We start from the raw sequence: 27,570 nt of genomic DNA, 5'->3' as shown, positions 1-27,570 counted from the left end.
GTGGGAGAGCACTTTGGAGATAGTGATCACAATTTGGTGTCTTTCACTATTGCAATGGAGGGGGATAGGGCCATACGGCAGGGCAAGGTTTATAATTGGGGGAGGGGTAATTATGATGCGATTAGGCAAGAATTAGGGAGCATAAGATGGGAACAGAAACTGTTAGGGAAAGGCACAAATGAAAAGTGGAACTTGTTCAAAGAACAAATACTGCATGTCCTTGACAGGTATGTCCCTGTCAGGCAGGGAGGAAATGGCCGTGTGAGGGAACCATGGTTCACAAAAGAGGTTGAATGTCTTGTCAAGAGGAAAAATTAAGTGTATGTAAGGATAAGAAAACAAGGTTCAGTTGGGTTGCTTGAGGGTTACAAGGTAGCAAGGAATGAGCTTAAAAAAAAAGGGCTCAGGAGAGCTAGGAGGGGGCATGAGAAGTCCTTGGCGGGTCAGATCAAGGAAAATCCCAAGGCTTTTTACTCTTATGTGAGAAATAAAAGAATGACCAGGGTGGGGGGGTTTAAGGACAGTAGTGGGAACTCGTGCATGGAGTCAGAAGAGATAGGAGAGGCGATGAATTAATACTTTTCTTCAGGGTTCACCAAGGAGAGGGGCCATGTTTTTGAGGATGAGAGTGAGATACAGGCGGGTAGGCTGGAGGAGGTAGATGTTCTGAGGAAGGATGTATTAGCAATTTTGAAAAACCTTCGGGTCGACAAGTCCCCTGGGCCAGATGCGATATATCCTAGGATTCTTTGAGAGGCAAGGAATGAGATTGCAGAGCCTTTGGCTTTGATCTTTGGGTCCTCACTGTCCACAGGGATAGTGCCAGAGGACTGGAGAGTGATGAATGTTGTTCCTCTGTTCAAGAAAGGGAATAGGAATGACCGTGGTAATTATAGGCCGGTTAATGTTACTTCGGTGGTCGGTAAGTTAATGGAAAAGGTCCTGAAGGATAGGATTTATGACCATTTGGAAAGATGCAGCTTAATCCGGGACAGTCAACACGGATTCGTGAAGGGCAAGTCTTGCCTCACAAATTTGATTGAATTCTTTGAGAAGGTAACTAAGTGTGTAGATGAAGGTAGAGCAGTTGATGTCGTATACATTGATTTTAGTTAGGCGTTTGACAAGGTTCCCCATGGTCGGCTCATGAAGAAAGTAAGGAGGTGTGAGATAGAGGTAAATTTGGCCAATTGGATAAGTAACTGGCTATCACATAGAAGACAGAGTGGTGGTGGATGGAAAATTTTCAGACTGGGGACCAGTTACCAGCGGTGTACCACAGGGATCAGTGCTGGGTCCTCTGCTATTTGTGATTTTTATCAATGACTTGGAGAGGGCTGAAGGGTGGGTCAGTAAATTTGCTGATGACACCAAGATTGGTGGAGCAGTGGATTAGGTGAGGGCTGTTGTAGGCTGCAAAGAGACATTGATAGGATGCATAGCTGGGCCGAAAAATGGCCGATGGAGTTTAACCCTGATAAGTGGGCGAGGTGATTTATTTTGGTAGGAAAAATGTGAATGCAGATTACAGGGTGAACGGCAGGGTTCTGAGGAATGTGGAGGAACAGAGAGATCTTGGGGTTTATGTCCATAGATCTCTGAAGGGTGCCACTCAAATGGATAGAGCCGTGAAGAAGGCCTATAGTGTGTTAGCATTTATTAACAGCGTGTTTAAGAGCTGTGGGGTTATGCTGCAGCTGTGCATGACCCTGGTGAGACCACATTTGGAGTATTGCGTGCAGTTCTGGTCACCTCATTATAGGAAGGATGTGGAAGCATTGGAAAGGGTGCAAAGGAGATTTACCAGGATGCTGCCTGGTTTGCAGGATAGGTCTTGTGAGGAAAGGTTGAGGGAGTCAGGGCTTTTCTCTTTGGAGCGGAGGAGGATGAGAGGCGACTTAATAGAGGTTTATAAGATGATGAGGGGGATAGATAGAGTGGACGTTCAGAGACTATTTCCTCGGGTGGATGTAGTTGTTACAAGGGGGCATAACTATAAGATTCAGGGTGGGAGATATAGGAAGGATGTCCGAGGTAGATTCTTTACTCGGAGAGTGGTTAGGGTGTGGAATGGACTGCCTGCTGTGATAGTGGAGTCGGACACTTTAGGAACTTTCAAGCGGCTATTGATAGGCACATGGAGCACACCAGAATGACAGGGAGTGGGACAGCGTGATCTTGGTTTTGAACAAGGCTCGGCACAACATCGAGGGCCGAAGGGCCTGTTCTGTGCTGTTCTATGTTCTATCTCAGTGTTCTTCAAAGTCGGGGGCGGGGGTCGGCTGGGTCGCAGAGCCGTTGTCCGCGCCGCTCCCGATCGCACAAATCCCTGCGCAGTTGCCGGCTTTTCATAAAAGCAAGCGGCCAGGAACATGTAAAAGAAAAATTTGGCCGCATTGCACATGCGCGCACACGATGATCAGTGCGCATGCGCAAATCGAGCATGCATGCGCAGTGCGACCGCTATTTTTTTTTTAAAACGGTTATAGCTTTTTGTTTTACAAGTTCTGTAGTGGTTTTTATTCATTTAATTTTTATTTTTTTCGTTTATTTTATTCATTTTATTTTTTTTACAAGTTCAGCGGGGATTTTATTCATTGTTTTTCGTTTATTTTGCTCATTTTATTTTTTTTCAAGTTCGGGGTGGGGAGGGGGAGTTATTTAATAAAACTTTACAGGAAAGACAGATGGAGACATCATACTTTCCGACACCGGAAGGCTTTACCTTCATCCAACAGGTTCCATTGGAGGAGCGAGTACGAGGGCCAAAGGGACCAAAAACCATTTCCTCCATTTTTGTCAGCAGCAAACAAGAAAGAGAAAATAGTGGGTCGCGCAGGTCGGCCGGCGTGGGTCCTGAAGGTCGGCCGGCGTGGGTCGCGAAGGTCGGCCGGTTGGTAAAACTGGGTCCCCGGGAAAAAAGTTTGAAGGACACTGTTCTATCTCATCGAATGGTGAAGCAGACTCGATGGGCCAAATGGCCGACATCCGCTCCTACGTATTATGGCTTTATTAATTGGGGCATAGAGCAAGCAGGTTATGTTGAACGTATACAAGACACTAGCTATACCTCAGCTGGAAGCTGGAATATTGTGCACAGTTCTGGGCACCACACTATAGGAAGGATGTGAACGCATTGGAGCGAGAGCAGGTTTATAAGAGTGGTTCCAGGAAGGAGAATCTTCAATTATGAGGATAGATTGGAGAGGTTGGGACAGTTCTCATTGGAGAGAAGGCGGCTAAGAGGAGATTTGATAGAGATGGTCAAAATTATGCGGGGGGAGAAACTGTTTCTGCTCGTAAAATGATTTAGAACGAGAGGCACAGATTTAAAGTGATTTGCAAAAGCAAATCTGATGTGAGAAAAAACTTTTACACAGTGAGTGGTTTGGGTCTGGAATGCACTGCCTGCGAGTGTGGTGGAGGCAGGTCCAATTGAGCCATTCAAGAGCGCATTAGATGATTATCTGAACAGAAATAGTGTACAGGGCTTCAGGGGAAAGGCACCAGGTCATAGAACATAGAACAGTACAGCACAGAACAGGCCCTTCGGCCCTCGATGTTGTGCCGAGCCATGATCACCTTACTCAAACCCACGTATCCACCCTATACCCGTAACCCAACAACCCCCCCCTTAACCTTACTTTTATTAGGACACTACGGGCAATTTAGCACGGCCAATCCACCTAACCCGCACATAGAACATAGAACATAGAACGATACAGCGCAGTACAGGCCCTTCGGCCCTCGATGTTGCACCGACATGGAAAAAAAAAACTAAAGGCCATCTAACCTACACTATGCCCTTATCATCCATATGCTTATCCAATAAATTTTTAAATGCCCTCAATGTTGGCGAGTTCACTACTGTTGCAGGTAGGGCATTCCACGGCCTCACCACTCTTTGCGTAAAAAACCCACCTCTGACCTCTGTCCTATATCTATTACCCCTCAATTTAAGGCTATGTCCCCTCGTGCTAGCCACCTCCATCCGCGGGAGAAGGCTCTCGCTGTCCACCCTATCTAACCCTCTGATCATTTTGTATGCCTCTATTAAGTCACCTCTCAACCTTCTTCTCTCTAACGAAAACAACCTCAAGTCCATCAGCCTTTCCTCATAAGATTTTCCCTCCATACCAGGCAACATCCTGGTAAATCTCCTCTGCACCCGTTCCAAAGCTTCCACGTCCTTCCTATAATGAGGCGACCAGAACTGTACGCAATACTCCAAATGCGGCCGTACCAGAGTTTGGTACAGCTGCATCATGACCTCATGGCTCCGGAACTCAATCCCTCTACCAATAAAGGCCAACACACCATAGGCCTTCTTCACAACCCTATCAACCTGGGTGGCAACTTTCAGGGATCTATGTACATGGACACCGAGATCCCTCTGCTCATCCACACTACCAAGAATTTTACCATTAGCCAAATATTCCGCATTCCTGTTATTCTTTCCAAAGTGAATCACCTCACACTTCTCCACATTAAACTCCATTTGCCACCTCTCAGCCCAGCTCTGCAGCTTATCTATGTCCCTCTGTAACCTGCAACATCCTTCCGCACTGTCTACAACTCCACCGACTTTAGTGTCGTCTGCAAATTTACTCACCCATCCTTCTGTGCCCTCCTCTAGGTCATTTATAAAAATGACAAACAGCAACGGCCCCAGAACAGATCCTTGTGGTACGCCACTCGTAACTGAACTCCATTCTGAACATTTCCCATCAACTACCACTCTCTGTCTTCTTTCAACTAGCCAAATTCTGATCCACATCTCTAAATCACCCTCAATCCCCAGCCTCCGTATTTTCTGCAATAGCCGACCGTGGGGAACCTTATCAAACGCTTTACTGAAATCCATATACACCACATCAACTGCTCTACCCTCGTCTACCTGTTCAGTCACCTTCTCAAAGAACTCGATAAGGTTTGTGAGGCATGACCTACCCTTCACAAAACCATGCTGACTATCCCTAATCATATTATTCCTATCTAGATGATTATAAATCGTATCTTTTATAATCCTCTCCAAGACTTTACCCACCACAGACGTTAGGCTCACCGGCCTATAGTTACCGGGGTTATCTCTACTCCCCTTCTTGAACAAAGGGACCACATTTGCTATCCTCCAGTCCTCTGGCACTATTCCTGTAGCCAATGATGACGTAAAAATCAAAGCCAAAGGCTCAGCAATCTCTTCCCTGGCTTCCCAGAGAATCCTAGGATAAATCCCATCCGGCCCCGGGGACTTATCTATTTTCACCTTGTCCAGAATTGCCAACACTTCTTCCCTATGCACCTCAATGCCATCTATTCTAATAGCCTGGGTCTCAGCATTCTCCTCCACAATATTATCTTTTTCTTGAGTGAATACTGACGAAAAGTATTCATTTAGTATCTCGCTTATCTCCTCAGCCTCCACACACAACTTCCCACCACTGTCCTTGACTGGCCCTACTCTTACCCTAGTCATTCTTTTATTCCTGACATACCTATAGAAAGCTTTTGGGTTTTCCTTGATCCTACCTGCCAAAGACTTCTCATGTCCCCTCCTTGCTCGTCTCAGCTCTCTCTTTAGATCCTTCCTCGCTTCCTTGTAACTATCAAGCGCCCCAACAGAAACTTCACGCCTCATCTTCACATAGGCCTCCTTCTTCCTCTTAACAAGAGATTCCACTTCTTTGGTAAACCACGGTTCCCTCGCTCGACCCCTTCCTCCCTGCCTGACTGGTACGTACTTATCAAGAACATGCAATAGCTGTTCCTTGAACAAGCTCCACATATCCAGTGTGCCCAACCCTTGCAGCCTACTTCTCCAACCAACACATCCTAAGTCATGTCTAATGGCATCATAATTGCCCTTCCCCCAGCTATAACTCTTGCTCTGCGGGGTATACTTATCCCTTTCCATCACTAACGTAAAGGTCACCGAATTGTGGTCACTGTCTCCAAAGTGTTCACCTACCTCCAGATCTAATACCTGTCCTGGTTCATTACCCAAAACCAAATCCAAAGTGGCCTCACCTCTTGTTGGCCTGTCAACATATTGTGTCAGAAAACCCTCCTGCACACATTGTACAAAGAACGACCCATCCAATGTACTCGAACTATATCTTTTCCAGTCAATATTAGGAAAGTTAAAGTCTCCCATAACAACTACCCTGTTACTTTCGCTCTTTTCCAGAATCATCTTCGCCATCCTTTCCTCTACATCTCTAGAACTATTAGGTGGCCTATAGAAAACTCCCAACAGGGTGACCTCTCCTTTCCTGTTTCTAACCTCAGCCCATACTACCTCGGAAGAAGAGTCCCCATCTTGTATCCTTTCTACCACCGTAATACTGTCCTTGACTAGCAGCGCCACACCTCCCCCTCTTTTGCCCCCTTCTCTGACCTTACTAAAGCACCTAAACCCCGGAACCTGCAACAACCATTCCTGTCCCTGCTCTATCCATGTCTCTGAAATGGCCACAACATCGAAGTCCCAGGTACCAACCCATGCTGCCAGTTCCCCTACCTTATTTCGTATACTCCTGGCATTGAAATAGACACACTTCAAACCACAGACCTGAACACTGCCGCCCTCCTGCGAAGTCAAAACTGTGCTCCTGACCTCTCTACTCTCAATCTCTCGCACCCCAAAACTACAATCCAGGTTCCCATGCCCCTGCTGAATTAGTTTAAACCCCCCCAAAGAGTACTAACAAATCTCCCCCCCAGGATATTGGTGCCCCTCAGGTTCAGATGTAGACCATCCTGTCTATAGAGGTCCCACCTTCCCCAGAAAGAGCCCCAGTTATCCAGAAATCTGAATCCCTCCCGCCTGCACCATCCCTGTAGCCACGTGTTTAATTGCTCTCTCTCCCTATTCCTCATCTCACTATCACGTGGCACGGGCAACAACCCAGAGATAACAACTCTGTTTGTTCTCGCTCTGAGCTTCCATCCTAGCTCCCTAAATGCCTGCCTGACATCCTTGTCCCCTTTCCTACCTATGTCGTTAGTGCCAATGTGGACTACGACTTGGGGCTGCTCCCCCTCCCCCTTAAGGACCCGGAAAACACGATCCGAGACATCACGTACCCTTGCACCTGGGAGGCAACATACCAAACGTGAGTCTCTCTCGCTCCCACAAAATCTCCTATCTGTGCCCCTGACTATTGAGTCCCCAATTACTAATGTTCTACTCCTTTCCCCCCTTCCCTTCTGAGCAACAGGGACAGACTCCGTGCCAGAGGCCCGTACCCCATGGCTTACCCCTGGTAAGTCGTCCCCCCCACAAGTATCCAAAACGGTATACTTGTTACTCAGGGGAACGACCGCAGGGGGTCCCTGCACTGACTGCTTCTTCCCAGTCCCTCTTACAGTTACCCATCTATCTCCAGTCTTTGGTGTAACTACTTCCCTGAAGCTCCTATCTATGACCCCCTCTGCCTCCCGAATGATCCGAAGTTCATCCAGCTCAAGCTCCAGGTCCCTAACACGGTTTTTGAGGAGCTGGAGTTGGGTGCACTTCCCACAGATGAAATCAGCAGGGACACTGACGGCGTCCCTCACCTCAAACATTCTGCAGGAGGAGCATTGTACTGCCTTCCCTGACATCCCCTCTAGATTAAAAAAAAAACAAGAAAAAGAAAAAGAAAGGAAGAGCTTACCTGATATTATCTCAAACCCTGATCCCGCTGAAAGGTAAGCAAATTTAAAGGCACTCACTCACCTTCACGACAGGCCCCTGCTCCCGCTTCCCAACCACCGTGGGGTGGGGGGGTTGGTTAGAGGAGGAGGTAGGGTGGGAAACACTCACAAAGTGTTTCGGGTTTAACTGTCACTTGCCAACAGCCCCTCCACAAACCACCTTCAACTTAGGCTGACCTCACTGCACGTATGCAAATTCCCCCAGAACAGCTGATCAGTAGCTCTGCTCTGCTGCCCTCTGCTGGTTGCTTGCCTTTACTCAAACTCCTTGGGTCTTCTTCGCAGGTTCACCTTCAACTTAGGCTGACCGCACTGCACGTATGCAAATTCCCCCAGAACAGCTGATCAGTAGCTCTGCTCTGCTGCCCTCTGCTGGTTGCTTGCCTTTACTCAAACTCCTTGGGTCTTCTTCGCAGGTTCACCTTCAACTTAGGCTGACCGCACTGCACGTATGCAAATTCCCCCAGAACAGCTGATCAGTAGCTCTGCTCTGCTGCCCTCTGCTGGTTGCTTGCCTTTACTCAAACTCCTTGGGTCTTCTTCGCAGGTTCACCTTCAACTTAGGCTGACCGCACTGCACGTATGCAAATTCCCCCAGAACAGCTGATCAGTAGCTCTGCTCTGCTGCCCTCTGCTGGTTGCTTGCCTTTACTCAAACTCCTTGGGTCTTCTTCGCAGGTTCACCTTCAACTTAGGCTGACCGCACTGCACGTATGCAAATTCCCCCAGAACAGCTGATCAGTAGCTCTGCTCTGCTGCCCTCTGCTGGTTGCTTGCCTTTACTCAAACTCCTTGGGTCTTCTTCGCAGGTTCACCTTCAACTTAGGCTGACCGCACTGCACGTATGCAAATTCCCCCAGAACAGCTGATCAGTAGCTCTGCTCTGCTGCCCTCTGCTGGTTGCTTGCCTTTACTCAAACTCCTTGGGTCTTCTTCGCAGGTTCACCTTCAACTTAGGCTGACCGCACTGCACGTATGCAAATTCCCCCAGAACAGCTGATCAGTAGCTCTGCTCTGCTGCCCTCTGCTGGTTGCTTGCCTTTACTCAAACTCCTTGGGTCTTCTTCGCAGGTTCACCTTCAACTTAGGCTGACCGCACTGCACGTATGCAAATTCCCCCAGAACAGCTGATCAGTAGCTCTGCTCTGCTGCCCTCTGCTGGTTGCTTGCCTTTACTCAAACTCCTTGGGTCTTCTTCGCAGGTTCACCTTCAACTTAGGCTGACCGCACTGCACGTATGCAAATTCCCCCAGAACAGCTGATCAGTAGCTCTGCTCTGCTGCCCTCTGCTGGTTGCTTGCCTTTACTCAAACTCCTTGGGTCTTCTTCGCAGGTTCACCTTCAACTTAGGCTGACCGCACTGCACGTATGCAAATTCCCCCAGAACAGCTGATCAGTAGCTCTGCTCTGCTGCCCTCTGCTGGTTGCTTGCCTTTACTCAAACTCCTTGGGTCTTCTTCGCAGGTTCACCTTCAACTTAGGCTGACCGCACTGCACGTATGCAAATTCCCCCAGAACAGCTGATCAGTAGCTCTGCTCTGCTGCCCTCTGCTGGTTGCTTGCCTTTACTCAAACTCCTTGGGTCTTCTTCGCAGGTTCACCTTCAACTTAGGCTGACCGCACTGCACGTATGCAAATTCCCCCAGAACAGCTGATCAGTAGCTCTGCTCTGCTGCCCTCTGCTGGTTGCTTGCCTTTACTCAAACTCCTTGGGTCTTCTTCGCAGGTTCACCTTCAACTTAGGCTGACCGCACTGCACGTATGCAAATTCCCCCAGAACAGCTGATCAGTAGCTCTGCTCTGCTGCCCTCTGCTGGTTGCTTGCCTTTACTCAAACTCCTTGGGTCTTCTTCGCAGGTTCACCTTCAACTTAGGCTGACCGCACTGCACGTATGCAAATTCCCCCAGAACAGCTGATCAGTAGGTCTGCTCTGCTGCCCTCTGCTGGTTGCTTGCCTTTACTCAAACTCCTTGGGTCTTCTTCGCAGGTTCACCTTCAACTTAGGCTGACCGCACTGCACGTATGCAAATTCCCCCAGAACAGCTGATCAGTAGCTCTGCTCTGCTGCCCTCTGCTGGTTGCTTGCCTTTACTCAAACTCCTTGGGTCTTCTTCGCAGGTTCACCTTCAACTTAGGCTGACCGCACTGCACGTATGCAAATTCCCCCAGAACAGCTGATCAGTAGCTCTGCTCTGCTGCCCTCTGCTGGTTGCTTGCCTTTACTCAAACTCCTTGGGTCTTCTTCGCAGGTTCACCTTCAACGTAGGCTGACCGCACTGCACGTATGCAAATTCCCCCAGAACAGCTGATCAGTAGCTCTGCTCTGCTGCCCTCTGCTGGTTGCTTGCCTTTACTCAAACTCCTTGGGTCTTCTTCGCAGGTTCACCTTCAACGTAGGCTGACCGCACTGCACGGATGCAAATTCCCCCAGAACAGCTGATCAGTAGCTCTGCTCTGCTGCCCTCTGCTGGTTGCTTGCCTTTACTCAAACTCCTTGGGTCTTCTTCGCAGGTTCACCTTCAACTTAGGCTGACCGCACTGCACGGATGCAAATTCCCCCAGAACAGCTGATCAGTAGCTCTGCTCTGCTGCCCTCTGCTGGTTGCTTGCCTTTACTCAAACTCCTTGGGTCTTCTTCGCAGGTTCACCTTCAACTTAGGCTGACCGCACTGCACGTATGCAAATTCCCCCAGAACAGCTGATCAGTAGCTCTGCTCTGCTGCCCTCTGCTGGTTGCTTGCCTTTACTCAAACTCCTTGGGTCTTCTTCGCAGGTTCACCTTCAACTTAGGCTGACCGCACTGCACGTATGCAAATTCCCCCAGAACAGCTGATCAGTAGCTCTGCTCTGCTGCCCTCTGCTGGTTGCTTGCCTTTACTCAAACTCCTTGGGTCTTCTTCGCAGGTTCACCTTCAACTTAGGCTGACCGCACTGCACGTATGCAAATTCCCCCAGAACAGCTGATCAGTAGCTCTGCTCTGCTGCCCTCTGCTGGTTGCTTGCCTTTACTCAAACTCCTTGGGTCTTCTTCGCAGGTTCACCTTCAACTTAGGCTGACCGCACTGCACGTATGCAAATTCCCCCAGAACAGCTGATCAGTAGCTCTGCTCTGCTGCCCTCTGCTGGTTGCTTGCCTTTACTCAAACTCCTTGGGTCTTCTTCGCAGGTTCACCTTCAACTTAGGCTGACCGCACTGCACGTATGCAAATTCCCCCAGAACAGCTGATCAGTAGCTCTGCTCTGCTGCCCTCTGCTGGTTGCTTGCCTTTACTCAAACTCCTTGGGTCTTCTTCGCAGGTTCACCTTCAACTTAGGCTGACCGCACTGCACGTATGCAAATTCCCCCAGAACAGCTGATCAGTAGCTCTGCTCTGCTGCCCTCTGCTGGTTGCTTGCCTTTACTCAAACTCCTTGGGTCTTCTTCGCAGGTTCACCTTCAACTTAGGCTGACCGCACTGCACGTATGCAAATTCCCCCAGAACAGCTGATCAGTAGCTCTGCTCTGCTGCCCTCTGCTGGTTGCTTGCCTTTACTCAAACTCCTTGGGTCTTCTTCGCAGGTTCACCTTCAACTTAGGCTGACCGCACTGCACGTATGCAAATTCCCCCAGAACAGCTGATCAGTAGCTCTGCTCTGCTGCCCTCTGCTGGTTGCTTGCCTTTACTCAAACTCCTTGGGTCTTCTTCGCAGGTTCACCTTCAACTTAGGCTGACCGCACTGCACGTATGCAAATTCCCCCAGAACAGCTGATCAGTAGCTCTGCTCTGCTGCCCTCTGCTGGTTGCTTGCCTTTACTCAAACTCCTTGGGTCTTCTTCGCAGGTTCACCTTCAACTTAGGCTGACCGCACTGCACGTATGCAAATTCCCCCAGAACAGCTGATCAGTAGCTCTGCTCTGCTGCCCTCTGCTGGTTGCTTGCCTTTACTCAAACTCCTTGGGTCTTCTTCGCAGGTTCACCTTCAACTTAGGCTGACCGCACTGCACGTATGCAAATTCCCCCAGAACAGCTGATCAGTAGCTCTGCTCTGCTGCCCTCTGCTGGTTGCTTGCCTTTACTCAAACTCCTTGGGTCTTCTTCGCAGGTTCACCTTCAACTTAGGCTGACCGCACTGCACGTATGCAAATTCCCCCAGAACAGCTGATCAGTAGCTCTGCTCTGCTGCCCTCTGCTGGTTGCTTGCCTTTACTCAAACTCCTTGGGTCTTCTTCGCAGGTTCACCTTCAACTTAGGCTGACCGCACTGCACGTATGCAAATTCCCCCAGAACAGCTGATCAGTAGCTCTGCTCTGCTGCCCTCTGCTGGTTGCTTGCCTTTACTCAAACTCCTTGGGTCTTCTTCGCAGGTTCACCTTCAACTTAGGCTGACCGCACTGCACGTATGCAAATTCCCCCAGAACAGCTGATCAGTAGGTCTGCTCTGCTGCCCTCTGCTGGTTGCTTGCCTTTACTCAAACTCCTTGGGTCTTCTTCGCAGGTTCACCTTCAACTTAGGCTGACCGCACTGCACGTATGCAAATTCCCCCACAACAGCTGATCAGTAGCTCTGCTCTGCTGCCCTCTGCTGGTTGCTTGCCTTTACTCAAACTCCTTGGGTCTTCTTCGCAGGTTCACCTTCAACTTAGGCTGACCGCACTGCACGTATGCAAATTTCCCCAGAACAGCTGATCAGTAGCTCTGCTCTGCTGCCCTCTGCTGGTTGCTTGCCTTTACTCAAACTCCTTGGGTCTTCTTCGCAGGTTCACCTTCAACGTAGGCTGACCGCACTGCACGTATGCAAATTCCCCCAGAACAGCTGATCAGTAGCTCTGCTCTGCTGCCCTCTGCTGGTTGCTTGCCTTTACTCAAACTCCTTGGGTCTTCTTCGCAGGTTCACCTTCAACGTAGGCTGACCGCACTGCACGGATGCAAATTCCCCCAGAACAGCTGATCAGTAGCTCTGCTCTGCTGCCCTCTGCTGGTTGCTTGCCTTTACTCAAACTCCTTGGGTCTTCTTCGCAGGTTCACCTTCAACTTAGGCTGACCGCACTGCACGGATGCAAATTCCCCCAGAACAGCTGATCAGTAGCTCTGCTCTGCTGCCCTCTGCTGGTTGCTTGCCTTTACTCAAACTCCTTGGGTCTTCTTCGCAGGTTCACCTTCAACTTAGGCTGACCGCACTGCACGTATGCAAATTCCCCCAGAACAGCTGATCAGTAGCTCTGCTCTGCTGCCCTCTGCTGGTTGCTTGCCTTTACTCAAACTCCTTGGGTCTTCTTCGCAGGTTCACCTTCAACTTAGGCTGACCGCACTGCACGTATGCAAATTCCCCCAGAACAGCTGATCAGTAGCTCTGCTCTGCTGCCCTCTGCTGGTTGCTTGCCTTTACTCAAACTCCTTGGGTCTTCTTCGCAGGTTCACCTTCAACTTAGGCTGACCGCACTGCACGTATGCAAATTCCCCCAGAACAGCTGATCAGTAGCTCTGCTCTGCTGCCCTCTGCTGGTTGCTTGCCTTTACTCAAACTCCTTGGGTCTTCTTCGCAGGTTCACCTTCAACTTAGGCTGACCGCACTGCACGTATGCAAATTCCCCCAGAACAGCTGATCAGTAGCTCTGCTCTGCTGCCCTCTGCTGGTTGCTTGCCTTTACTCAAACTCCTTGGGTCTTCTTCGCAGGTTCACCTTCAACTTAGGCTGACCGCACTGCACGTATGCAAATTCCCCCAGAACAGCTGATCAGTAGCTCTGCTCTGCTGCCCTCTGCTGGTTGCTTGCCTTTACTCAAACTCCTTGGGTCTTCTTCGCAGGTTCACCTTCAACTTAGGCTGACCGCACTGCACGTATGCAAATTCCCCCAGAACAGCTGATCAGTAGCTCTGCTCTGCTGCCCTCTGCTGGTTGCTTGCCTTTACTCAAACTCCTTGGGTCTTCTTCGCAGGTTCACCTTCAACTTAGGCTGACCGCACTGCACGTATGCAAATTCCCCCAGAACAGCTGATCAGTAGCTCTGCTCTGCTGCCCTCTGCTGGTTGCTTGCCTTTACTCAAACTCCTTGGGTCTTCTTCGCAGGTTCACCTTCAACGTAGGCTGACCGCACTGCACGTATGCAAATTCCCCCAGAACAGCTGATCAGTAGCTCTGCTCTGCTGCCCTCTGCTGGTTGCTTGCCTTTACTCAAACTCCTTGGGTCTTCTTCGCAGGTTCACCTTCAACTTAGGCTGACCGCACTGCACGGATGCAAATTCCCCCAGAACAGCTGATCAGTAGCTCTGCTCTGCTGCCCTCTGCTGGTTGCTTGCCTTTACTCAAACTCCTTGGGTCTTCTTCGCAGGTTCACCTTCAACTTAGGCTGACCGCACTGCACGGATGCAAATTCCCCCAGAACAGCTGATCAGTAGCTCTGCTCTGCTGCCCTCTGCTGGTTGCTTGCCTTTACTCGAACGCCTTGGGTCTTCTTCGCAGGTTCACCTTCAACTTAGGCTGACCGCACTGCACGGATGCAAATTCCCCCAGAACAGCTGATCAGTAGCTCTGCTCTGCTGCCCTCTGCTGGTTGCTTGCCTTTACTCAAACTCCTTGGGTCTTCTTCGCAGGTTCACCTTCAACTTAGGCTGACCGCACTGCACGTATGCAAATTCCCCCAGAACAGCTGATCAGTAGCTCTGCTCTGCTGCCCTCTGCTGGTTCCAATCTTTGGACTGTGGGAGGAAACCGGAGCACCCGGAGGAAACCCACGCACACAGGGGGAGGACGTGCAGACTCCACACAGACAGTGACCCAGCCGGGAATTGAACCTGGGACCCTGGAGCTGTGAAGCATTTATGCTAACCACCATGCTGATGCTCATTCGGAGCTGGTGCAGACACGAATTCCCGACATGGTCCCAGGTTCGATTCCCGGCTGGGTCACTGTCTGTGGGGAGTCTGCACATTCTCCCAGTGTGTGTGTGGGTTTATTCCGGGTGCTCCGGTTTCCTCCCACAGTCCAAAGACGTGCAGGTTAGGTGAATTGGCCATGGTAAATTGCCCTTAGTGACTAAAAAGGTTAGGAGTTATTGGGTTACAGGGTGGAAGTGAGGGCTTTAGTGGGTCGGTGCAGACTCGATGGGCTGAATGGCCTCCTTCTGCACTGTATGTTCTATATTCTATTACAGTACCCACACCACAAATAGACTTCAAGAAGGTATTACTCGAGGACAATTATGGATGAGCAATACATTTTGGTGATCCCACATCCAAGAATGAATACAAAAATAATTTGGCCCAATAGATCCATGCTGCTGTTTACTCTCCATGCATAATCGCTCTCATCCCTCTTCATCTTAACCATCTCTTCCTTTCCTCCCCCATGTATATATTTAGCTTACATTCAAATTAAACTATGCTATTTACTTCAACCGCTCCCCGAGTTATCACTTCCACATCCTAATCATTCTCTGTGTAACAAGTTTCGAAATTTCCTGTGAAAATTTATTGGTGGCCACCTTACATTTCTGAACCCTGGTTTTGGACTCTGGCGTTCTTAATGAAAATTTCCCTTGGCTTTATTAACAGTCAATGATACACATCACCAACTAAACGAACGATAGATCACATTCTGAAGATGTTTTCGCAGTGTACCTACCAGGCAATCCGGGTTCCACCACACTGACTGGAGAAGGTCCAGGATAGGGAGGTGGAGGTGGCATATACATGTTCATTGCAGGAGCAGACGGATAGGCTCCTGAAATTACACACAAGGTATACAGATTATAATCAATTCTTCTGACACTTGACGGGTCTCAATTGCAGCAATGATTACAAAAACAAGAGGAGTAAAATAATTTCATTCCAACTGATTATGCTGGCATCCATGGGGATCTGTCTGGGGACAGGAGAGGCGGTGGCATTGTGGCATTGTGATTGAACGAGAAATACGGAGACCCAGAGTAATGCTCTGGGGTCCAGGGTTTGAATCCCACCAGGGCAGATCAGAAATCTGAATTTTTAAAAAATCTGGAATTAAAATCTAACGTTGACCATAAAACCGTTGTCATAAAAACCCATCTGGTTCACCAATGTATTTTGCAGAAGGAAATCTGCCGTCCTTACCCAGTTGGGTCTGGTCTATATTTGACCCCCAAAGCCAAAGGGCAGCACGGTAGCATTGTGGATAGCATAAATGCTTCACAGCTCCAGGGTACCAGGTTCGATTCCGCCTTGGGTCACTGTCTGTGCGGAGTCTGCACATCCTCCCCGTGTCTGTGTGGGTTTCCTCCGGGTGCTCCGGTTTCCTCCCACAGTCCAAAGATGTGCGGGTTAGGTGGATTGGCCATGATAAATTGCCCTTAGTGTCCAAAATTGCCGTCAGTGTTGGGTGGGGTTACTGGGTAATGGGGATAGGGTGGAGGTATAAACCTTGGGTAGGGTGCTCTTTCCAAGAGCCGGTGCAGGCTCGATGGGCCGAGTGGCCTCCTTCATCAGGGCCAGGAGACTTATCTACCTTTAGCCCCATTAGCTTGCCCATTACTACCTCCTTAGTGATAGCAATCATCTCAAGGTCCTCACCTGTAATAGCCTCATTTCTATCAGTCATTGGCATGTTATTTGTGTCTTCCACTGTGAAGACCGACCCAAAAAACCTATTCAGTTCCTCAGCCATTCCTCATCTCCCATTATTAAATCTCCCTTCTCGTCCTCTAAAGGACCAATATTTACCTTAGCCACTCTTTTTTGTTTGATATATTTATAGAAACTTTTACTATCTGTTTTTATATTCTGAGCAAGTTTACTCTCATAATCCATCTTACTCTTCTTTATAGCTTTTTTAGTAGCTTTCTGTTGCCCCCTAAAGATTTCCCAGTCCTCTAGCCTCCCACTAATATTTGCCACTTTGTATGCTTTTTCCTTCAATTTGATACCCTCTCTTATTTCCTTAGATATTGTTCTGGAAAATACAGAATGTGTCATTTGAAACATAGAAGTCTGCCAATATCTGGTCTGGGAGAGTGCAGGGAGAGATCCCACAAGAGGTTGGTGGCAGCTGAAAAGAGCAGAAACTGGCCAGCTCTTCTGTCAAAAATGCAGTCAATTTCAGTCTGTCAGAATTGTTATTACAACCTGCAGCAGGAGAAAGGGAAAAAGAAAAAGAGAGTTTGCATAGATTTCTTTGTGCTGTGTTGAAGCACTGTGATGTACTGAATAGAGGGGGACCCATTGGCCTGGTTGTGTCCCACCATGCCCCTTTAAGCCCCGTAAGCCCATCCCCTATCGGAGGTACCGATCTCTCCCGCCAAAAAGCACTAAGCGCGGGCTCCCCTCGCCCCTCCCCCTCCCCCTCCCCCCACGTGCGAGTCAGGAGCAGAGAGCAGCAGAACGCGAGAGCAGCAACAGCTGACGGCCGGGGCACGGCCCGGGGGAGCTCCGCTCCCCTCAAGGAGGTGGAAGGCTCGAAGATCAACGCCAGCAAGAATGAGGAGAATTAAAAGAGAGAGAGAGAGAAACAGCAACAGGAGAGAAGGGGAGGAGAACTAAAAGAGAGAGAGAGAAACAGCAACAGGAGAGAAGGGGAGGAGAATTAAAAGAGAGTGAGAGAGAAACAGCAACAGGAGAGAAGGGGAGGAGAATTAAAAGAGAGAGAGAGAGAAACAGCAACAGGAGAGAAGGGGATGAGAACTAAAAGAGAGAGAGAGAAACAGCAACAGGAGAGAAGGGGAGGAGAACTAAAAGAGAGAGAGAGAAACAGCAACAGGAGAGAAGGGGAGGTGAATTAAAAGAGAGAGAGAGAGAGAGAAACAGCAACAGGAGAGAAGGGGAGGAGAACTAAAAGAGAGAGAGAGAGAAACAGCAACAGGAGAGAAGGGGAGGAGAATTAAAAGAGAGAGAGAGAGAAACAGCAACAGGAGAGAAGGGGAGGAGAACTAAAAGAGAGAGAGAGAGAGACAGAGAGTCTGAAGGTCCCTACAACAAACCAGCAGCAATGGGGAGGACAGAGGACAGAACACAGAACAGAGAAAACAGAGAAACAGCAACAGGAGAGAAGGGGAGGAGAACTACAAGAGAGAGAAAGTCTGAAGGTCCCTACAACAAACCAGCAGCATCCAGAATCACTAATCGTTTTTCCTTTCTGTAAAGAAAGTGTTTGCAACTTAAAGAAAAAAAAAAGTATAATAATAAAATGACTTAACCTGAAAAAGTGGTTATTAGCTTACTTCACTTCCTTAATAACGCAGGACCCAGGACATCGATGCTATTAAGGGGTAAGTAGGTAAAATTCTTCGGTGAAGGTATGGGTAATACCGGGGGATAACTTGAAAAGATAGTTTGACCTGAATAGAACCCACCAAAGCCTGCATCGGAGTCAGGGAGTGAGAATCCCTGTTCACCATTTGGAATATCGGCCCTTTTTGGTATAGGGGGAATTCTAAGACAGAGTGGTGAATTTACAAAAACATGGCGCCCAACGTGGGGCAGAAGCCCATAATTACACCCAGCCTGTTTTTTTTTGCTTTCTCCATGGCATCCAGCGTGGAGGCCTAGAATATTAGAAGTTTCTAGGTAAAGCGAGGCTGGAATATTAGAAGTTTCTAGCTGAGCAGAATGGGGGCTTGAGTAGGGGCTAGAATATTAGAAGTTTCTAGTTCCCAAGAAACGGTTGGAATATTAGAAGTTTCTAACCGGCACAAAGGCTAGAATATTAGAAGTTTCTGGTCTATGTGTGAGTCAGACTTTACCTGCCGAGTTTAGTCTGGAAAGGATATTCTGTGGATCGAGGGGACTGAAACTCAGGTTGGGTGTGAATCAGCAGATTAGAAGATGCTGACCCTGAGTGAAAGTCTGCAAGACATCTTGGTGACAGCACTAAAAATCTTGCATCCATTACTGGTAAAAGGAGGCCAAAAAATAAATCATCCTTAGGAGTAAGGCAGATTGTGCGGAAAATTTTCTGGAAAATGGGGACGCCTAGAATTCAGAGACCAATAACCAATCGACCCTTAACTAAAACAGGAAGATAGTGCCTTAGTCAGCCTTGGATAGGGCCCAGAAAGAGTACTTATCCTTAATTTCAGATTGCAACTGAAAGGGACAACCAGGAACAGAACTTGAATTCCGAAAAATGGCAATGAGAATAATCCTCTTGCTCTGAAACATGGTCAAGAGAGTTGAAACAATGAAACAAGAGTAGAAAAGTTTAACAGAGGCAAAAAAACTCCTGCAGAAGTGAAACTTAACCGCATGGAGGGGTCTCAAAATTTTGTTAAGAATAACTAAAACCCTACAGAATAGAGGTCCAAGATATCAGTGGATAAATGTGTATGTGTGTGTTTAATAAGGATTTGTGAAATCCTACAGAGTAGATATCCAAGATATGAGTGGATGAATGTGTGTGTGTATGTCTAATAAGGAATTGTGAATTTCCTTTAATGTTTGTATTTAAAAAAAAATGTTGTATTTTGTAAAGCCGATTTTCACATAAATTGGAAGTTATAAATAGCAGGTAGAAATGTGATCAGTATTATGGGATAGCGAATCGGTATGTTCAGAACTAAATTGGTCTCAGAATAAACAGATAAAGAGTTTGTGCTGGGCAGCAGGCAGCAGCTTTGCAGACTTTGAAATTGCTGCGTTGAAATTGAAACTGCGGACTTCCGGTGGCGGCGATGTCCGAGTGAGCCGCACATTCGGTGGGCTCTCACTCCGGCCGGCTGGAACAGCTGTTTCCCCGCGATAGCGGGACTACGGAGGCGGCAGAAAGGCTGCCTGGAACAGAGGAGGAGAGCGGGCTGCAGATGATGTAAGTGTGGGAGGCCAGCAGGTGAGGAAGAAGGAGAGAGAGAGAGAAGGAGGAAGCTGACCTGCAGGGTAAGATGGCGGACCCACGGACCTTCCTTCCTCCAGGACAAAGGGAAAAAGAAAAAGTTTGGAGTTGCTGAGGAGGGACAGCTTGGACCCACTTCAGATGCCCAGGAGGTAAAATTGAAGGAGCTGGGCGAAGGAAAGCGGCAGCGGAGGCGCTGAGGAGCGGGCTGCGGCATATGGAACAGCGGGATTCCAGAAGGCAGAAGAAGAAGGAGAAAAAGGGACAGAGACAAGGACCGGAAGAAAATTACCTGGGACCTAAGATGGCGGACACACGGAACCCGGACTCAGCAATCCAGCTGGCGCTGGATAACATGCTCCAGGTAATGAAGTCCAGTTTTGAAGCGCTGAAGCGGGACAGCTTGGACCCAATCCAGAAAGCGGTGGATCAGCTGAACCAGAGGCTGGACGCCCAGGATGTTAAAGTTAAGGAGCTGGGAGAAGCGGTGGAGGAGCAGGCGGATGCGCAAACGGTTGCAGCGCTAGAAGTGGACGGCCTGAAAGAGCGGCAGAGAAGACTGCTGGACAGAGTGGAGGAGCTGGAGAATAGAGTCCGCAGGAACAATCTGAGGATGGTCGGCCTCCCGGAGGGGGCGGAGGGAGCTGATGCTGCAGCGTTTGTAGCAGACCTGCTGAAGCAGCTGATGGGGGCCGAAGCCTTTCCGCGACCGCTGGAGCTGGAGGGGGCACACAGGGTGCAGGCAAGGCAGGGGCGGCTGGGCGGACCCCCCCGCCCGATGGTGATTAGGTTCCACAGGTTCGTGGACAAGGAGCGGGTGCTGCAGTGGGAAAAGAGCGCCAGGAGCAGAACGTGGAATAACAGTGTGCTCCGCATCTATCAGGACCTAAGCCAGGAGGTGGCTCGGCGGCGAGCAGCCTTTAAGAATGTCAAGGAGGTGCTGTTCAAGAAGCACGTGAAGTTTGGTCTGCTGTTCCCAGCTCGGCTATGGGTCACGCACCAGGGTCAACACCACTACTTTTCCGAGCCCGAAGAAGCGATGGATTTTGTGAGGGACCTGGGGCTGGTCCCGAAAGGAGGCCCCAAGGACGCGAGTTAGGGCCCGAGGATTTCTGTGGGGAGGAACGCCGAATGTGCCTGGACTGCTGCTCAACGGTTTGCTGGGCCAATGGGGCCAAGTGGAACATTTGAGACTCTTTCCTTTGTTCATGGACATTTATGTGCTTTTTCTCTTTTTTCTATGTTTTTTCCCTTTTTTTTTTCTGTTTGGGCTTTTTGTGCAGCTCGTGGAAGACACTGGAGCCGGCTTGCCCCAGTGGGTGGGGAGGAGGGCGGGGAAACAAGGGGAATGGGACAGGAAGGCGCCGGAGTGTTGAGTCACCGGGCTAGCAGATTGGCTAGTCAAGGAAGTCAGATGGGGGGGAAAGCTATAGCCAGTAGATGGCAGGGGTGGGGGTATCGGGAGATGGGGTTAGGGGAGGGGGGGGTTGTTCTGCTGACGGGAGAGGGACTTGAAATAGGCACTGGAAAGGAGGTCGAGGGTGGAGGCAGCTATAGGGCGGGCCAGGAAGGGCGCGACGCACGGGTCAGGGGCCGGCCCGAGAAAGGCTATGGCTGACCAGCGGGGTGGGGGGGGGGGGGGGGGGGTGGGATGTGCCCCCCGACCAGGCTGATCACCTGGAACGTCAAGGGACTGAATGGGCCGGTTAAGAGGGCGCGGGTGTTCGCGCACTTGCGGGCCCTGAGGGCGGACGTAATCATGTTGCAGGAGACACATCTGAAAGTGTCAGACCAGACCAGGCTAAGGAAGGGCTGGATTAGCCAGGTCTTCCACTCGGACTTGGACTCAAAGTCCAGAGGGGTGGCAATCATGATCAACAAGCGTGTGCAATTTGAGGCAGAGGGCATATCCGCAGACAGGGGGGGCAGATACCTGATGGTACGGGGCAGGCTGGAGGGGAGAAGAGTGGTGCTGGTGAATATATTTGCCCCGAACTGGGATGACGTGGACTTCATTAAAAGAGTGCTGGGGAAGATCCCGGACTTGGATTCTCGCAGGCTAATAATGGGAGGGGACTTTAACATGGTCCTTGACCCGACTTTGGATCGGCCGTGTCCCAGAACGGGTAGACTCTCAGCAATGGCAAGGGAGCTGAAAGGGTTTATGGAGCAAATGGGGGCAGTGGACCCCTGGAGGGAGGGACAGCCAACAGGAAGGGGCTACTCGTTTTACTCGCACGTCCACAAAGTATATTCCAGGATAGATTTCTTTGTGCTAAGCAGGGACTGTAGGGGGGAGGTAAAGAACACGGAATACTCAGCAATTACCATTTCAGACCATGCCCCGCATTGGGTGGACCTGCAGTTCGGGGGAGCGAGTTATCAACGCCCGCAATGGAGGCTAGATGTGGGATTGCTGTCGGAGGAGGGGATCTGCGAGAGGCTTCGGAAATGTATAAAAAATTACCTGCAGGTGAATGACACTGGGGAGGTCTCAGCGGCGACCGTGTGGGAGGCGCTAAAGGCAGTAGTGCGGGGGGAGCTGATTTCAATTGGGGCCCATAGAGCCAAGGCAGACCGGGCAGAGATGGATAGATTGGTCAGGGAAATGGGTCGGATAGATGAAGAGCACGCGGAGTCCCCGGGGGAGGTTTTACTCAGGGAGAGGCAGAGGCTACAGGCGGAACTGGGGGCACTATCCACGAGCAGGGCCGTGGAACAGCTTAGGAAGGCGAGGGGAGTGGTGTACGAGTATGGGGAAAAGGCTAGCAGACTGTTAGCGCAGCAACTTAGGAGGAGGGAGGCGGCCAGGGAAATAGGTAGAGTGAGGGACGAGGGGGGGCACAAAGTGGAGGATCCGGCAGAATTGAATAGGGTATTCCGGGACTTCTATCGTAAGCTGTATACTTCGGAGCCGCCAGAAGAACCGGAGGGGATGAAAAGGTTTCTGGATGGGTTAACATTCCCAACAGTTGGGGGGGGGCGAGTGGAAGAGCTGGGGGCCCCGATTAGAGTAGAGGAGGTATTGGGGGGCCTAAAGGCCATGCAGTCGGGGAAGTCCCCGGGGCCGGATGGATACCCAGTAGAGTTTTATACGAAGTTCTCGGAGCTGGTGGGCCCGGTCTTGGCGAGGGTTTTCAATGAGGCAAGGGACAGAGGGACCCTGCCGCCGACGATGTCACAAGCCACCATATCTCTGATATTAAAGCGGGGTAAAGACCCGGAGGTGTGCGGGTCCTACAGGCCAATCTCCCTGATTAATGTAGATGCCAAGCTCCTGGCAAAGGTACTGGCGGGTAGAATGGAGGACTGTGTACCGGAGGTGATTGGGGAGGATCAAACGGGGTTCGTGAAAGGTAGGCAGCTGGCGGCCAATCTGAGGAGATTGCTCAATGTGATAATGATGCCCCCGGCGGGTAGAGAGGTGGAGGTAGTGGTGGCTATGGACGCCGAGAAGGCCTTTGACTGGGTGGAGTGGGAATATCTATGGGAGGTGCTCGGACGGTTTGGGTTCGGGGAGGGATTGGTGGATTGGATCAAATTATTATATCAGGCCCCGAGGGCCAGCGTCAGGACCAACAGAGAAGTGTCGGAGTACTTTAGCTTGTACCGAGGGACCAGGCAGGGCTGCCCGCTCTCCCCGCTGCTGTTTGCGCTGGCCATAGAGCCGCTGGCGATTGCGCTGAGAGCCGCAGAGGGTTGGAAGGGGATGGTGAGGGGCGGGGTTGAACATAGGGTTTCTCTTTATGCAGACGACCTGCTCCTGTACGTGTCGGACCCAGTGGCCGGGATGGGAACTATACTGGGAATGCTGAGGGAGTTCGGCCAGTTCTCAGGATACAAATTAAATACGGTCAAGAGTGAAATGTTTGTGGTACAGGCAAGGGTCAGGAGAACAGATTGAGAGGGCTACCGTTTAGGTTAGTTGAGGAAAATTTCCGGTATTTGGGAATCCAGGTGGCACGAGACTGGGGCAGGCTGCATAAGTTAAATTTGGCCAGGGTGGTGGAGCAAATGAAGGGAGAGTTTCGGAGATGGGATGCACTCCCGCTGTCGCTGGCAGGGAGGGTGCAGACTGTAAAGATGACAATCCTCCCTCGATTTTTGTTTATTTTTCAGTGCCTCCCGATCTTTATCCCACAGTCCTTCTTCAAAAGAGTTAATGGGCTGATCATGAGCTTTGTCTGGGCGGGAAAGTCTCCACGGGTGAAGAAGGCAATGTTGGAGAGGAACCGTAGCGAGGGGGGGCTGGCGTTGGCGAGTCTGGTCAATTATTACTGGGCGGCCAACATCGCTATGATAAGGAAGTGGATGGTGGGTACGGGGTCTATTTGGGAGCGGGTGGAGGCGGCTTCGTGCAGGGGCTCCAGTTTGGAAGCCCTGGTCACGGCTCCTCTACCGCTGCCGCCGGCCAAGTACACCACCAGCCCGGTAGTGGTGGCGACCCTGCGGATATGGGGCCAGTGGAGGAGGCATGTGGGGGAGATGGGGGCGTCTGTCTGGGCGCCAATCTGCGACAACCATCGGTTTGCCCCCGGCAGTATGGATGGGGGGTTCCGAGTATGGCGGCGAGCAGGGGCGGGAAGGGTGGGTGATATGTTCCTGGAAGGGAGCTTCGCGAGTTTGAGGAGCTTGGAGGAGAAATTTGGGTTGGTAAGGGGAAATGATTTTAGATACCTACAGCTGCGGGACTTTGTTCGTAGACAGGTCCCATCTTTCCCGCGCCTCCCGCCAATGGGGATCCTAGACAGAATAGTCTCTGGGAGGGACGAAGGGGAGGGTAGAGTCTCGGGTATTTATAAGGTGCTCATGAGGGAGGAAGGGTCCCAGACAGAGGAACTGAAACTTAAATGGGAGGAGGAGCTAGGCGGGGAAATGGAGGAAGGGCTGTGGGCAGAGGCCCTGAGTAGGGTAAACTCGACCGCGACATGTGCAAGGCTCAGGCTGATCCAATTTAAGGTCGTTCACCGGGCCCATATGACGGTGGCTCGGATGAGCAAATTTTTCGGGATAGAGGACAAATGCGCTAGGTGCGCGGGAGGACCAGCGAACCATGTGCACATGTTTTGGGCATGCCCTGAGCTGAGGGGGTACTGGGAGGGATTTGCGGGGGTCATGTCCCAGGTGCTAAAAACAAGGGTGGTGATGAGTCCAGGGGTGGCAATTTTTGGGGTTTCGGAAGACCCGGGCGACCAGGGGGAGAAAGCGGCCGATGTGCTGGCCTTTGCTTCCCTGATAGCCCGGCGACGAATATTATTGGCGTGGAGGGACTCAAAGCCCCCGAAGACTGAGTGGTGGCTTGCGGACATGTCAAGTTTCCTGGGGATGGAAAAAATTAAGTTCGCCTTGAGGGGATCTGTGCAGGGGTTCACCCGGAGGTGACAACCATTTATTGACTTCTTTGTGGGAGAGTGAGCGTCAGCAGGGGGGTGGGGGGAGGGGGGGTAGAGTAGAGTAGGAGGGAAAATATGGCGGGTAGTACAGGTGGGAGGGGAGCGGGCTTGTGCAATACGGTACGATGGAAGTATTGAAAGTACGTGGATGTTTGCACATTTTTGCCTTTTTTGCTTCCTTTCTGATGATGTCTGTAACTGTTTATAAAGCCAAAAACTACCTCAATAAAATTGTTTATTAAAAAAAAAGAAATTGAAACTGCATGGCTCCGCAGGGTCCTAGTGCCTGGCGATCACACAAAGTCATATGCAGAAATAATGATGTTTAGAATGCTAAATACCTTGAAGAAGGAGCTTTAGAAAATAAAGATATTAAAACCAATTGATAATACAGAGGAAATTTGGGTGAAGCTACCCACTGAGACTGCAGGGAAAATAATCTGTGAAGCTGTAAAATGTAAAGACAAGATTGTTCAGATTCTGGGTACACATACAGTTGAATTAGAGAAGCATGGTATCTGGAGCAAAAGAAATTGTATCACAATTTCTCACTCAGGGGTGCAATGACAGAAGGAGGAGGCTTAACAGGCCTTAATTGTATGATGTACATCAATGATAAGGAAAATAAACCAGTTCAAAAAGAAATAGTGGCAAAAGAAATCCGGAAGTCCTGGAGAGGGCACTTCTGGGATAATCCAAATGAAAATAGAAAGTACAAATTAAAGAATAGGGCCCTCTCCACCCTTGATCTGTTCATTTGATTTTCAGATGGAAAAAATAAATAACGAACCAGTTCACAAGAAGGAAGAGAACTACACTCCAGAGAGGAATCTTTTAGACAGGATTGGGGGGGAAACTAATGATACAATTGGCTACATATTTGAGGGAATTAAATGACAGAACCCGGAGGAAAACTTTACGGGTTAGAAACAAATCAAAATATCAAATTATAACTGGACAGTGAAACCTCCAGTCAGACATCTCTAACTGGACATTAGATGATGGGTGATCTGCGGTCTCCATGGAGTATGTACTACACGGTGGAATTATTAAGGGTCTCGGCAGATAGCAGCGACTGACGAGGAACCCCAATATGATAAATGACAATAGTTTAAGAATTTTTGTAGCTTGATTCCATGGCGGGAAAATTGTTACCAATGCAGCAAAACAATATTGCATTGAAGAGCTGTAATCGTTATTAAAAAAAAAAATTCATGTAAATTGATAGGGACTGTTTTATATATATATATATAATATATATATATATATATATAAGGGGGGTATGTGTGTCGTTAAAGAACTTGATCCGCATTTCTAAACTGTGTGAATGCTTTAATAGAGGGGTAGTTTAGTGTGTTTTCTTGATTTAACTATATAGTACATTACAAATAATATTGATGTTGTTTATATGCCATATTTAGTATGTAATAATTATTGTTCCCAAAGCCAAGAAGGAATGTTTCGATATTGATATTAAATTTTGTTAACAGTTGAAAATATGTAAAGTTGTAACACACAGTCTATTTGTGTGGTTAGGTAATGAGTAATGTGTTAAGATAAGACTTAAAATTTTTACTATGTATTTAACAATAGGGAGAATTTGTTTGAAAAAAAAAGACGGTTCAATGTGGTTTTGCAAATGCTGTAATGGAAAATATACACTTTGTCAGAAAGATATTCTCTCATGTAAACCAGAGGTTGGCAGACTTACATGATTCACGACAATGTTAGACATTAATGGGGAAGTTAGGAATACAAGCAGGATCAATTGAACATTTTAAATTAATAAAACAAGGGGATCAGTGGGTGGTACATGATATTATAATTACCCCATTCCAATCAGAAATGGAAAACAATTTGGACGATGGAAAAATGGGACACGTAACAGCCAGTGATGGACAAAAGATCTTTTGGTTACTGATGAACTGAGTTGTGTGCTGGTTCTAAGGGACATGAGGAAGCTTCTACGGTGCTGCTATCCCAAGGAAGTAAAATGCTTTGGAGGTAGTGGAACACACGGAAAGCTATTGTGTTACCTTCCTGAGCGGCTATGGCTATGGTTCACGGTAATTGGACTGGAACGGAAAACAAGACTCTTATTGACACTGGTCTGTGATATGCATACAAATGACAAAGATCGGGGATGTATGTTAGTACAATTGGATGGGGGGGAAAATAAACCAAATTATAGTAATGTTTCAAATGTCAAGACGGGGTGTTCTGGAAAATACAGAATGCGTCATTTGAAACATAGAACATAGAACAGTACAGCACAGAACAGGCCCTTCAGCCCTCGATGTTGTGCCGAGCAATGATCACCCTACTTAAACCCACGTAACCCGTAACCCAACAATCCCCCCATTAACCTTACACTACGGGCAATTTAGCATGGCCAATCCACCTAACCCGCACATCTTCGGACTGTGGGAGGAAACCGGAGCACCCGGAGGAAACCCACGCACACACGGGGAGGACGTGCAGACTCCACACAGACAGTGACCCAGCCGGGAATCGAACCTGGGACCCTGGAGCTGTGAAGCATTGATGCTAACCACCATGCTACCGTGAGGCCCCGAAGTCTGCCAATATCTGGTCTGGGAGAGTGCAGGGAGAGATCCCACAAGAGGTTGGTGGCAGCTGAAAAGAGCAGAAACTGGCCAGCTCTTCTGTCAAAAATGCAGTCAATTTCAGTCTGTCAGAATT

The 27,570-nt window shown here is 49.4% G+C and overlaps 1 protein-coding gene across 1 annotated transcript in view; it reads right to left on the bottom strand.

Moving 5' to 3' along the window:
* Nucleotides 1-27,570, bottom strand: part of LOC119956271 (WW domain-binding protein 2-like) — a 103,837-nt gene that overhangs the window by 27,525 nt on the left and 48,742 nt on the right. The window contains exon 6 of the mRNA XM_038783339.1: nucleotides 15,302-15,400. Coding sequence (XP_038639267.1) covers nucleotides 15,302-15,400 — 99 coding nt within the window. The remainder of the gene's footprint in view (nucleotides 1-15,301; nucleotides 15,401-27,570) is intronic.

The sequence above is a fragment of the Scyliorhinus canicula genome, chromosome 23 (genome assembly GCF_902713615.1).
Source record: "Scyliorhinus canicula chromosome 23, sScyCan1.1, whole genome shotgun sequence".
Taxonomy (NCBI): domain Eukaryota; kingdom Metazoa; phylum Chordata; class Chondrichthyes; order Carcharhiniformes; family Scyliorhinidae; genus Scyliorhinus; species Scyliorhinus canicula.
The sequence above is the reverse complement of the archived record's forward strand: the minus strand, read 5'-3'. Positions and strand labels throughout refer to the sequence as shown.